At 37.7% G+C, this 14,444-nt stretch overlaps 1 protein-coding gene and 1 long non-coding RNA gene across 2 annotated transcripts; both read left to right on the top strand.

The window, feature by feature from the left end:
- Window positions 1-1,813: 1,813 nt before the first annotated feature.
- Window positions 1,814-5,698, top strand: LOC127880210 (uncharacterized). Its single transcript, XR_008049460.1, has 2 exons — window positions 1,814-1,889; window positions 5,396-5,698. It is a non-coding gene; the product is annotated as an uncharacterized LOC127880210 (long non-coding RNA).
- Window positions 5,699-10,085: 4,387 nt separating this feature from the next.
- Window positions 10,086-13,278, top strand: LOC127880194 (uncharacterized). Its single transcript, XM_052427470.1, has 2 exons — window positions 10,086-10,386; window positions 12,081-13,278. Exon 2 carries the CDS (start codon window positions 12,147-12,149, stop codon window positions 13,251-13,253), a length of 1,107 nt encoding a protein of 368 aa, XP_052283430.1. The 5' UTR covers window positions 10,086-10,386; window positions 12,081-12,146; the 3' UTR covers window positions 13,254-13,278.
- The last annotated feature ends 1,166 nt before the right edge of the window (window positions 13,279-14,444 follow it).

Genomic DNA, 14,444 nt, shown 5'->3' with positions numbered 1-14,444 from the left:
CTCAAACATGGGAGCTTTTAAATCCATGCACGAGATAAAAGGATAGACATGACACTTCTGTTTTTATTGAGTGTGCAACATTTCCTCCATCACTGGGACTTCCGATACATAACCAGTTCTGATCAAAGCTTGATACAATTTATGCCCAATCCAGCGTGCTATTCGAAAAACTGTTTGAATGGCGCTTCCATTGACAACATCTCTGCACCATTTACTGATTTCCGAAGAAATATCTCCAACCTTATATTCAGAGTGTATGACGATTGATTCTATTATATATTGCTTGTTATACATTTCACAAACATATAATGAGGGGTGAACGAGTATTCTATGCTATGTATTCTAGCTGTTGGTGCACTGATTATGATGACTTCAGTATATTGGGATTACCAGTCTTGACCAAGCAACATGGGGGTGTATTGATAGTTATCAGACACCACTATGGAATCACCACAGCATGAATGGCTATAAGTGCTTTTACCTAGAAAATACTTGTTTCATTGATCAGTTAATTAATTGGATAAATTGTAATACAGAGAAAAAGATGTTGACAGAAATTTTGTTTGGAGTAGCAGCATTAAATGGTGGCATGTCGATGATATTGATAATGTTTAGAAACCTATCCATAGGACACTGTTTTTATCCCCTGGCATATTAGGACTAGTTCAATGTCAGAAATGTTTTGGATGGACACATGCACAGACAGGAATAATTATTTATGCCTATTTATGATTTTATAAATAATGAAGGCATGAGAATATTGTTTTTGTTAGACAGCAGAACACATGAGCATTTTACCTATAACTATATGCTTCCTGGGACATGGTATTGTGCATAAATGGAAATGAAAGAATTTTATTCAGCTTGTCTAATACATAATTCAACCCATAACAATGATAGTAAAAAATATAATGTGTTGCAACTTCTTTATCTTACTTAAATATTCACATTAACAATTGAATTAATGCTCATATTAAGCCTCAAACATGGGGGCTTTTAAATCAGTACAGAAGATAAAAGGATAGAGATGGCATGTCTGTTTCTATTGAGTGTGCAGAATTTCCTCCACTGCTGGTACTTCCGATACATAAATCCTGTTGTCAATTCTTATCAAAGCATGATACAGTTTTTGCCTAATCCAGCAAGCTATTTTAAAACCATTTGGTGCTTTAATTAATAACATTTTTTGCACCATTTACTGATTTCCGAAGAAAAATCTCCAACCTAATATTCAGACTGGATGCAAATTGAAACTTATTCAGACTGGATGCCAATTGAAACTTTTTTATTTTGCTTTTAATTCATTTTACAAAGTTATAATTTAGGGGTTAATGGGTATACTACTGATCAGGATGACTGCAGTACATTGGGACAGTTATTGACCAAGCAACCTGGGGGTGTATTGACATTAAAAAGACACCACTATGGAATCACCACAGCATGAATGGCTGTAAGTGCTTTTACCTAGAAAATACTTGTCTCATTGATTGGTTAATTAATAGGTTAAATTGTAAACAGTTGACGGGCATTTTTTTGTAGAAAGGAGTGGCATGATTTTGATGCCCTTTGTAGGGTGGCATATAGCAGTTGAACTGTCCGTCAGTCAGTCTGTCCGTCCATCCGAAAATTTTAACATTGCCCATAACTTTTGCAATATTGAAGATAGCATTGATATTTGGCATGCATGTGTATCTCATGGAGATGCACATTTTGAGTGGTGAAAGGTCAAGGTCATCTTGCAAGGTCAAAGGTCAAATATATGGCGTCTGTTCGTCCTCCTGAAAACTTCAACATTGCCCATAACTTTGCAATATTGAAGTTAGCAACTTGATATTTGGCATGCATGTGTATCTCATGGAGCTGCACATTTTGAGTGTTGAAAGGTCAAGGTCATGGTCATCCTTCAAGGTTAAAGGTCAAATATATGGCTTCAAAGCGGCGCAGTAGGGGGCATTGTGTTTCTGACTGACAAACACATCTCTTGTTAGAAAGGTTTTCATAGGAGTGGACACAGTTATTATGCTCTTGAATATTAGGACTGGTTCCATGTTAGAAATGTTTTGGATGGACACACACACAAACAGGATTAATCATGAATGCCTCTTGAGAGCTCTTTGAGTTTAGGCATAAAAATCATTTTTATGCTAGTCAGCAGCCCACATGAACACTTGAGCGGTTAGTATATTTTTAATAATCATGTAAAGTTTATTTGTTCTTCAAACACATCAGAGTATTATATCAACAGTTTCATTTATTTGTGTTGGCAGAACGTACTTTAAGCTGACCATTGTTATAGTATTTGCCTTTATGTGGGTTACTGCTTGCATTAAATTGCATGCAAGGAAAACATAAAGGAAACATATTACGCCTACAATTAGATAATTTTTCGACACCGATAGAATCGCCATCAGCTAATGGTAAACAATTCATTTTTGCCATGACACATGTTCAATTAGTGATGCTCATAAAAAGGGAGCATGATGCTGCAGATGATTGTTTCATGAGTTATTACTTCTTCTTCAAAGACTTGTGCAGTGGCCCAGCATGCAATTCTGCAATCATTGCACGGTAATTGCTGTTTGATTTGCTTATTGGCCTTTGCTGTAGGAAGTTGTTAGCTCCGAGTTCTTATAAATCATTCATTACTGATTAGTATTAAATGGTAACCTGTATTTTATAAAAAAAAAGGTTGCATGATAACAATGCATATTGTCTTTGGAGAAAAAAAACAATTCAAAACTCCCAAAATAACAAAATGTGTTGGCTTTGCTTCCGTTAGGTATATAATTTGCATTTTAGAGTTTAATAAGCTTTATTTGCAGGAATTAAACCATGCACAAGAGCAGTGTCTAAGTAATTTGCCTGGAACAAAAGGATATAATGTGTTATGTGGTCCACTAGAAAAATGCAATTCTATAATTATTGCAATAATGCTTCTCCATGATGATGCATTTAAATACTATGACAGACATGCTTTGTTTATCTTTTGGTTTGATCAAGACCTTAGTAGATTTAGCTACAAGCTACTTTTGAGACTGCTTTATCAAAAAAGGTTATCAAACATAATTTGACACTGTCCTTCATTTCACATAGGGGTTATCTAAATCAAATGCTCCATTTGCAATAGACAGAGCATGAAATTTGAAGATGAAAAGTAAACAGCTATTTGAGAAGGTATCTGTGCTAATAACTTGACATCCATGACAAGGAAGTGGCCATCTGACCAGTTAATGTTAGAATAGTTGTCATGGGTGGTCAAGTAATTTGAATGTTTAAGGTGAAGCCAGTATCTGTTAGTATCCATGAAGATACCATTGAGACATGTTTGATAGGTTTGATAATGATTGTCTCATGGTTGTAATGGACTCTGGTTGGATTGTCATTTATGTTGCCATTTCATGTGCATTTGAGCATAGTTAAATAATATTTGCTCATTATTATTCTGTGTCTTTATTTTAAATATTCCTCTCTTTTTTTCTTTCCTTATTTAATAGCTTTTTTGAAAATCATCTTAGAGGGTTGCTTTTCAAATACAAGATTTTTAGGAAAATTGTGAGTAGGTAACTATTAACTCTATGACCGAAAACCTGGTTTATATAAGGTAAATAATAAAAGGAAAAAAACAGATGAGAGTCATGGCATTTACATTGTTTAAATTCTGTATACTGTTAGAAGGAAGCAAGTTCTTTCTGAGGGCTTAATAATACAATGTCTTGCAGGACTTTAAATGGGTGAGGGACAGCCAGCCATATTTGCACAGAAAAATACATAAATTTTCCTGGTAATGAAGCTGTAATTACTTTGCTTTGGGCATGGCTGGGCTAAACATAATAAAATGTAGGCTGTAGAATTGACTGATTTATTTCAGTAATTTGCACCAAAACAGACATTATTACAAAACTTATGTGATTTGATGGGATTCTGTGCATAGATGACTTTCTTTCCAACCATATAACATGAGCCATTTTGATAAACAGACCATAATTCTTGCACAGTCTACAGTAAAGTGGGTGCACACCAATCTATTTTATGATCACTTTGTTTTTCTGCTCTGCTCCTGGTAGAGTGTATGTGAGTCTACCTGCATGACTTGCAGAATAAGTTTGAGTTTTGTTCTGATTTATTGGTTTGTGGGAAAGTAAAGGGACTTCAAAATTTTCTCTAGATTAAGAGTTTTCCGGAATTAGTCCTTAATGCTTTTAGATATTGACCTGAATTAACTCTTGTACATACTGACCTGATTTTTGGTGTGTGAGTCTACCTACATGAATTACAGATCAAAGATGAGTTTCGTTCCGGTCCATTAATTTTCAGTTCATCTAATTTTTGAAAAAAAATTATGAGCTATTGTCATCACCTTGGCGTCGGCGTCAGTGTCCGGTTAAGTTTTGCGTTTAGGTACACTTTTCTCATAAAGTATCAATGCTATTGCATTCAAACTTGGTACACTTACTTACTATCATGAGGGGACTGGGCAGGCAAAGTTAGATAATTCTGGCTTGCATTTTGACAGAATTATGTGCCCTTTTTATACTTAGAAAATTGAAAATTTTGGTTAAGTTTTGTGTTTAGGTCCATTTTATTCCTTAAGTATCAAAGCTATTGCTTTCATACTTGCAACACTTACTAACTATCGTAAGGGGACTGTGCAGGCAAAGTTATGTAACTGACTGGCATTTTGACAGAATTATGTGCCCTTTTTATACTTAGAAAATTGAAAATTTGGTTAAGTTTTGTGTTTAGGTCCACTTTTTTCCTAAAGTATCAAAGCCATTGCTTTCATACTTGCAATACTTACTAACTATCGTAAGGGGACTGGGCAAGTTATGTAATTCTGACTGGCATTTTGACGGAATTATGGGCCCTTTATACTTGAAAATTTGGTTAAGTTTTTTGTTTTGGTCCACTTTACCACTGAAGTATCATAGATATTGCTTTCATACTTGGAACACTCGCAAACTACAATGTATCATAAGGGGACAGTAAAGGACAAGTTGCATAACTCTGGTTGTCATTTTTACCGAATTATGGCCCTTTTTTGACTTAGTAACTTTGAATATATTGTTACATTTTGTGTTTAGATTCACTTTACTTGAAAAGTATCAAGGCTATTGCTTTTAAACTTTAAATACTTTCATGCTATCATGAGGGTACTGTACCTGGCAAGTTGAATAAATGACCACCACTCCCTCACACTATACCCACCCCCACCCCAAAGGGTGGCATATAGCAGTTGAACTGTCCATCAGTATGTCAGTCAGTCTGTCTGTCAGTCCGAAAAAAACTTTAACATTAGCCATATTTTTTTCACTTTTTAAGATAGCAACTTGATATTTGGCATGCATGTGTATCTCATGGAGCTACACATTTTGAGTGGTGAAAGGTCAAGGTCAAGGTCATCCTTCAAGGTCAAATGTCAAATTTATGGTGTCTGTCCGTCCGAAAACTTTAACATTGGCCATAACTTTTTCAATATTGAAGATAGCAACTTGATATTTGGCATGCATGTGTATCTCATGGAGCTGAACATTTTGAGTGGTGAAAGGTGAAGGTGAAGGTAATCCTTCAAGGTCAAATGTCAAATATATGTCGTCTGTCCGTCCGAAAACTTTAACATTGGCCATAACTTTTTTAATATTGAAGATAGCAACTTGATATTTGGCATGCATGTGTATCTCATGAAGCTGCACATTTTGAGTGGTGGAAGTTCAAGATCAAGGTCATCCTTCAAGGTCAAAAAAATATAATAATTCAAAGCGGTGTTCTCATGAAGCTGCACATTTTGAGTGGTGGAAGTTCAAGGTCATCCTTCAAGGTCAAGGTCATCCTTCAAGGTCAATGGTCAAAAAAACAAATAAAAAAATTCAAAGCGGCATTATCATGAAGCTGCACATTTTGAGTGGTGGAAGTTCAAGGTCAAGGTCATTCTTCAAGGTCAAGGTCATCTTGCAAGGTCAAAGGTCAAAAAAATTCAAAGCGGCGTTATCATGAAGCTGCACATTTTGAGTGGTGTAGGTTCAAGGTCAAGGTCATCCTTCAAGGTCGAGGTCATCCTTCAAGGTCAAAGGTCAATTTTTTTTAATAAAAATCAAAGCGGCATTCATGAAGCTGCACATTTTGAGTGGTGGAAGTTCAAGGTCAAGGTCATCCTTGAAGGTAAAAAAAAATAAAAATAAAAATTCAAAGCGGCGTTCTCATGAAGCTGCACATTTTGAGTTGTGGAAGTTCAAGGTCAAGGTCATCCTTCAAGGTCAAAAATAAAATTTAAAAAATTCAAAGCGGCGTTCTCATAAAGCTGCTCATTTTGAGTGGTGGAAGTTCAAGATCAAGGTCATCCTTCAAGGTCAAAGGTAAAATTAAAAAAAAAATAAAATAAATCAAAGCGGCGCAATAGGGGGCATTGTGTTTCTGACAAACACATCTCTTGTTTTTTTCAAACATGGTTAAAAAAACACAAATATTTATTTTTATGATTTTATTTTTGAAATACCGTCCAACCATCCCACCCAAGAACCCCCCCCCCCCCCAAAAAAAAATAATTTTTTTTTGCATTTTTTTTTTGCATTTTTGGAAGATAATGTAATAAATGACCACACCCCCACACTATACACCCCTCTCCACTCCACCCCTCCATCCTTTGTGATTGAAATGGAAATAGGTTCCTACACCTTTAAAAAGAAAAATAGATGAGCGGTCTGCACCCGGCTCTTGTTTTACAAAGTTACAGGGCTGGACTTATAAATTTTCTCTACATAGCTCCTGAGCGGCTTTAAAGTGCAGAAGGGGACATTGTGTTTCAAAAATACAGCTCTTGTTATTAATACTGTAGCTATAAACAAATGTCTTATTCTCAATTTCCAAAATACTGTAAAATCTTCCTCCAGATCATCAACATCATCATCATCGTCATCATCTCCATTAAATAAGCATTGTTATCCTTGTTAAGTGGAGCAAGTTCTTTATTGATAAAAAAATAAACAAAGACAAATCTAATGAAGCACTCAAATGTTCTTTCAAAGGATCTTTGACCTAACAGTCTGAGGTGGAAGCATGTTTTCATCCACCATGCCTTGGCCACAGAATATCCACAGCCTTGTTATTACCCCTAGCACTTAAACAAGAGACCAACAACACATATACAAGGGTAAGGAGAGCTTTATTAACAATTCTAACTACAGCTCCAAAGACTAAAAGCGCGTGTAATAACAAAGCATGTCAAATCATAGTAGATGCCCGCTTTGTTTGATTGCATCTGGGTGAAGCCCACATTGCATAACAGAAATTAGTACCACCCCGCCTGAATGAATGTGACACAATCTCACTAGGATCCACACCACCTGCTTGCAAACACTGTCTAATCGGCAAATCAACAGATTACTGTTTAGAACCAGAGCATGTCCATCCTTCAAATAAACAAAGGTAATCTTGTCCACAAGTCTGTTCCTCAACTTGTTCACTATTAGTTTGATACAATAAAAAATCCTTTCTGATGGAACTGATGTAGCTGGAATTCCTAGAAGATGGTGGGCTACTATGGCGATGCGAGGAAAGCGGCATTGATTCTGTTGACAACAGTCAAGAGGTGATGCACACTCATCAGCTGGTTCCTGAATGTATCTGCGTAGTTCGTCAGTCTGCGGTTTTGATGATTTTGGCATCATGAAACTCAGACAGGGACGCTTCGATGGTGTTGGTTCTTTTTCAGGGAGACGTAGGGGTATGTCATCCAGCCAGACTTCTAAAGCCTCTTCTGCCTTGTGACGCTGCGCAGACGACAGGACATCCAGATCCTTAAAGGGGGGGGGGGGAGGGTCTAGCAGTGCAGCAATCACAGGCACAGAACTGCCTATTTCAGTTTCCGTGGGACAGAATTGCCCATGTAACTCTCCTGCTATGAGGTCTTTCATTTTCCTAACCACATCTGAATCCAAGTCACCAATACAGAGAGTATTAGCAAGCCGGCCAGGTACAATCGGGTATATCTCACTACATGATACATTCTTTTCTTTTGACATGTACGACGTTGTCTCTGTTAGGTCACTCAGAACAACACACAGCTCTGAAACAGCAATCCACTCATCGTCTCTTAGAGCCAGGTGCTGGTCTGCTTTCTTGGTAACCGCACTGTCAAGCATTATATCTGACAAAACTCGGTGTTGTTCGTTCAGTCGAGACAGCATAGCGTGGGTGCTGTTCCAGTGAGTAGCTACGTCCTGTACTAGTTCGTGCCTAGGTAAGTTCAGTGATTTCTGGCGTCTCCTCATTTCAGCAGTGAGCGTTGTTGAGTGTTTGAAGTGCCCAACCAATTTACGGCACCTGCTTAGCACTCTGTTGAGGAGATGGCATGTCTGGGATGATTTTCCATGTGCAGAGGTCTCCAGCCATTGGAGACCTTGCTCGAGGCCTGTAATGATTGACGACATCGCAGGTAGCGGTTCCATTTCTTCTTTGTCCTCTTCGTGGTTGTTCTCCTCAGCCTCCTTACATGTTCCAGTCGCGTAAGCCATGATCTCGTCGATGTGGTGGCAAGCTCATCATCGATCTTGAGCCACTGATCAATGTCTACGTCCCACACACCAAATGAATGACAGGATTTGATCACATCTACTTCTGCGGAGTTTAAGTCAGCAAGGTGTTTCTCTGCCTCATAAATGTCCGCAGCGCTGAAACCCTCGCTGTCGTCCGCTTCATCAATGGTGCGGATAGTGTCTCCAACAGCCATGAATGGTTTGCTTGGATACCTCTTGCCAGGCACTGCCCAACATATAGATTGCCTCTTTGTCAGCCTCTTCAGGAACTCTGGGAGGCTGAGATCACCCCTGGCTGTAACTGATCTGACGAGCTGGCACTGGTACAGACGTTAAGAGGTTGCAATGATCCCCATATCCATTGGTTGGATCTTCGAAGTCGTATTCTTCAGCATGAATGATATTAGGATCTTCTTGTCCTTGGAGCACAGCGTCTTTAGGTGCACCCAGCAGTTATCCAACAGCAGTAGTGCCTTTGATGGGAGCCGCTGTTGACGCAGGTGACGGCGGATGGCAGATGAAACCAATTTTTAAAGATGGATGATGTCATCCTTGTGTCCAGGTTCAGATGATGGAAGCACTGAGGCTTTGCGAACTTGGTGATGACTAATGGCGGGAGCTAGTGTGTTTATTTTTCACATCTCTCACAGACATTCTGAAAATGTTTGTCATTTAAATTGCATTTTTCTGCACCTGGTAGCAATTTTCGTAATATATCGGGGATCAAGTTTGTCCTTAACGGTCAACAGATTTTCATTTTTTAACCCCCAAATGGTAGCTAAATCAAAGATTTAGACATAAAATTACAAGAAAATCAGCTGGTTGTGTAAGACAAAAATCGCTTAATACTGTGACAATATCAAAATAGAATAAAAAATACTCTGGGAGAATTCAAATTAGTCATGTAAGACAATTGTCACTTAATTAAAATGGTCGCATGCACAAGATTGACTGTATTTCCAACGCACAAATACCTTTCAAACAATTTAACAAAAGAAGTCTATATTTATTCTCGCAATCAATACTTATTTCCTTATCTTAAAATATCTGGGGTTTTTTAGGGGGGGGGGGGGGGCAACTCCAATGTCACAGTGAGTATCTAAATCTACAATATCTGGTGATTGTTGAACAGACATTATCTCACTTATTCTGAAGAAAACCGCATATTATAAGAAAAAGTCCAAATAACTTGTCAAGCCCCCAAAGAAGAATGGCTCTCAAGCACAAAAGTTCACTTGAATTTCTATAATATGATTAAACACTTTGGGAATAAGATAAACTTGAAAAACTAACCAATAGTTGTAGTTAACCCAGTTTCTCACGAAGACATTGACAGCTTCCTTAGCCATTGCCCAAAATATTGAAATATAAGTCTTTAATATGTGAATATAACAGCGAACCTATCTACGTCATGAGGCCCGTACAATAAATCAATATAGCAGACAAAATGTTTAGAAATACCATTATCATCACAATCTACCAACCTACTAAGACTTTAAGTGACTGTGTTTTTTAGTCCTCACACTGCCACACTTGAAACACAAGAAGTTTCCTACTTGGCCAAATTGGAAAAATCAGCAGACAAACTGTTTGGGGATAAACTGTCAGACAACATCAAGGCCGTTGACAACACGAAGATTGTCGTGGCACAGACACAAACATCCAACATGCGGCCGACAGTAGGTCAAAACTTCCGGCAAAAGGGAAAAAAGGGTTTTTTAGGCCAGAGGAACCGGTGGGAACACAACAATCCCACCGGCTACTACCCCCAGAGCCAGAAGAAGCCGATGAGGAAGTATTTTCCAGGCAAAAACAACAACAAAGCACAGATACGGAAGAACTAAAAACAGGAGAAAATGTAAGTGTTAAAAACATCATATTGCAAAACACAAAACAAAATTTCAAAGCTGGCAAAGTTAAAACAGAACTAAAACATTGGATGAACATAACTAAAGATGAATGGATTTTAAACACTATTCAAGGTTACAGGCTTGAAGTGAACAGATCACCTTGTCAAATAACAACGCCAAGACCATACAAATTCAACCAATCTGAAATAACACAAATTCAAACAGAGCTCAACACTTTTTTACAAGTTAACATAATTGAAGAAGTTGACTCTGTACCTGAGGAGGGGGAATTTATTTCCAATATCTTCTACAGACCAAAACCAAATAATGCCATTCGCATAATACTGAATCTAAAACCATTCAACCTGGAATACATTGACACCATTCATTTCAAAATGGAAACTTTGCACACTGCTATTGCAGCTATGCGCAAAAATTGTTGGTTTGCATCAATTGATTTGGCAGATGCATTTTATTCTATTCCTGTACATGAAAAAGATAGGAAATACTTAAGATTCTATTTCCAAAATTGCAAATATCAGTTTTGTGCCCTCCCAATGGGTCTGGGTTCGAGCCCACGTGTTTTCTCAAAGGTTCTCAAACCAGTATACGCCAATTTACGGACAAAAGGCCATATAAGCACAGCATACATTGATGACTCTTGCCTACAAGGGAATACAAAAGAACAGTGTTTGAAAAATGTGTTTGATACCATGGCAATATTTGATTCCTTAGGCCTAACAATAAACATTGAAAAATCTGTTCTGGAACCATGCCAAAAAATAATTTTCCTTGGATTCATCTTGTGCTCAGTCACCATGACAATCCGGTTAACAGAAACAAGAAGGGACGAAATTCGCGTACTTTGTCAACAATTACTGTCAAAAAGACGTACAAATATTCGACACTTTGCCAAATTGATAGGAAAACTAGTAGCAGCTATACCGGGTGTGGAATATGCACCTTTATACATTAAACCTCTAGAAAGGATCAAAGAACAAGAGTTGAAAAACCACCGTGGAAACTACAATAGCTTTATGACTATACCAAATTCACAGATCCCGATACTAAACTGGTGGGTGGACAATGTGTCACATGCATATAAAAAGATTTCACATGGGACACCAACTATCGTTTTATACAGCGATGCTTCAAAACACGGTTGGGGTGGTTTTAATAAGACAACTGGAAATAAAACAGGTGGCTTGTGGTCCTCCGCAGAAACTGAATTACACATAAATGTGTTAGAGCTCAAAGCAGCGGAACTCACTGTGAAAGCATTCTGCAAAGAACATACCAATACTCATATCCACATTTTCATGGACAATACTAGCAGTGTTGCATATCTCAATAACTTTGGAGGCAGAATAAGTGAACTTCACGAGATAGCGAGAAACTTGTGGCTTTGGTGTATAGAGAGAAAACTGCATATTTCAGTAGCACATGTGCCTGGCATTGAAAATACAAATGCTGATGAACTATCACGTTGCAAAAATGATGACACGGAATGGTCACTGAGAAAATCTATTTTTAATAAAATATTCAAATTGCACCCTACAATGGATACTGATCTGTTCGCTTCAAGACTGAACAAGCAATTACCACAATATGTCTCAAGATTCCCTGATCATGGAGCTTACAAAATAGATGCATTTACTTTTCCTTGGGAAAACAAATTGTACTACATGTATCCCCCTTTCAGCCTGTTGCCTCGGGTGCTGCAGAAAATAGCTCAAGACGCCGCCGAAGCGGTGCTCGTGTGTCCAATATGGCCGACTCAACCATGGTGGCCAAGCCTGGTGCCAATGATATGTGCAGAGTGTTACCTACTTCCACAGTCGCAGGAAATTCTAATTTTAACACACAAACCCGAGCAAGTACATCCACTTCAAAAAATGAGACTCGCAGTTTTCAGATTATCAGGAAGGTCCTCAAAAGCCATGGAATTTCAAAGTCAACAAGAGACATTATTCTTCAGTCTTGGCGAAGCAGTACCAAAAAACAATATGACATTTATCTTAGAAAATGGTTTACTTACTGCAAAAAATCAACTAATCCCATTAAACCCCATATAAATGAAGTTTTACAATTTCTTACCCAGCTATACACGAACGGACTAAACTATAGTGCACTAAACACTGCACGTAGTGCTTTAAGTATTTTTCTCAACATGTGTAGTAATATAAATATTCATGAAAATGAACTTATATCACGATTCATGAAGGGTTGTTTCAACAGTCGTCCGTCATTGCCACGTTATTGTCATATGTGGGATGTTAAAGTTGTTTTGGACTATCTTCATACATTAAAGATCTCCACATTGTTAGATCTATCTAGAAAACTGTGTATACTGCTTTTGTTGGTTACTGGCCAACGCTGCCAGACAATACATTCAATACAACTGAATGACATTTCATTTGACAAAAATACGACAATGGTTACTATACAACCAAATACATTGTTAAAACAATCTCGACCGGGAAAACATTTAAAGCCTATGTATTTAAAAGCTTATGAGGGTAAAATGAATGTTTGTGTTGTTAAAACGTTAGTTGAATATTTGGACCGTACTAAAGAAATTCGAAACAGTCAGTTTTTATTCATAACAACTACTAGTCCGTACAAGACCGCCTCAAAATCTACCATTAGTCGTTGGATTAAAGACATTATGAGAGCGGCTGGTGTTGATGAAGTATTCAAACCACACAGTACTAGATCAGCCGCCACTTCTAAGGCGAGTCTGGTAGGACTGTCCTTACAGCATATTTTAGACACTGCTGGGTGGTCAAATGCAAAAACGTTTGCAACATTCTATCAAAAAACTATTGTAGAACCATCTTCTATGCAATTTCAATCAGCCGTGTTGGATACATGAAATAAATGCTGTGTATTTTAAAAAATGTGTTGCTATATTTATTGAATAGACAAAATTTGTCGGTTCTCTAAAATCTCGTGAGGGGCTCTTTGGGGGATATGCAGGAGATAAAATTGAATAATTAATCGAGACTTACCTAGTAAGGTGAAGGTTGATTATAATTTTATCTCCTGCAATCCCCCCAAAGAGCTCATCACGCCCACCCTATGGTACCCACCCTAATTTCCACTGACAAATTTATTAGTCCTCCGCGGACCTTTGTATTAAACTCTAAAGCCTGCTATTCCTTGCTGCGGTGGCTGCGTCATCTCTCGTGATGAGCTCTTTGGGGGGATTGCAGGAGATAAAATTATAATCAACCTTCACCTTACTAGGTAAGTCTCGATTAATTATTCAATGCCTGCCTATGAAAACACCTCTACCACTCGCAAAAGCTGCTTGACTATAGAGTTATGGGACTCTCATTTGACATGGATTTCTTTTGTTTCTCAATTTTTATGCCCCGGATCTAATGATCGGGGGGGGGGGGGGAATATTGTTTAGGAATATTGTTTATGGCCTGTCTGTCTGTCATTCTGTCCAAAAACTTTAACCTTGGTTAAAGTTTTGCGATATCTTTTGCAATATTGAAGATAGCAACTTGATATTTGGCATGCATGTGTATCTTATGAAGCTGCACATTTTGAGTGGTGAAAGGTCAAGGTCATTCTTTAAGGTCAAAAGTCAAAAAATGCAATCCAAGGGAAGTAATAAGCTTTAAAAGGTAGATAATTTCTAAACCTGCCAAATGATATATTAAAATATTATTTCAAAGCGGCGCAATAGGGGGCATTGTGTTTCTGACAAACACATCTCTTGCAGGCTGTCAAGCGGTCATACTTTTTCCTACTATTTCCTACTATTTCCTACTTTTTCATCAGGATCCTACTTTTTCCTATTTTTTTACCAAATCTTCCTACTATTCCTACTTTTTCATTTTCAATTGAGAATATATTTTTTTTAAGAGTTTATTTAGTAAACTTGCAGTATGAATGAATCTATGGCATGACTGTATCCCTGTTAATTTGCATTCATCTAGATGAGACCTGACAATTAACCCTCAAACAAACCCATGCTGACTGTCTGCTAGCACCTCTTCAGGAAGCATAAATATTTATTTCTTATGTAACTTCAAATTATTGACAAGTTTTT

Source organism: Dreissena polymorpha, chromosome 4, assembly GCF_020536995.1.
Source record: "Dreissena polymorpha isolate Duluth1 chromosome 4, UMN_Dpol_1.0, whole genome shotgun sequence".
NCBI classification, from domain to species: Eukaryota; Metazoa; Mollusca; class Bivalvia; order Myida; family Dreissenidae; genus Dreissena; species Dreissena polymorpha.
Note: the sequence above shows the minus strand (reverse complement) of the source record. Positions and strands in the feature narration are given on the sequence as shown.

Coding starts and splice junctions, on each gene's coding strand:
- LOC127880194 (XM_052427470.1), top strand. CDS start 12,147: ATGGCCGACTCAACCATGGTGGCCAAGCCTGGTGCCAATGATATGTGC.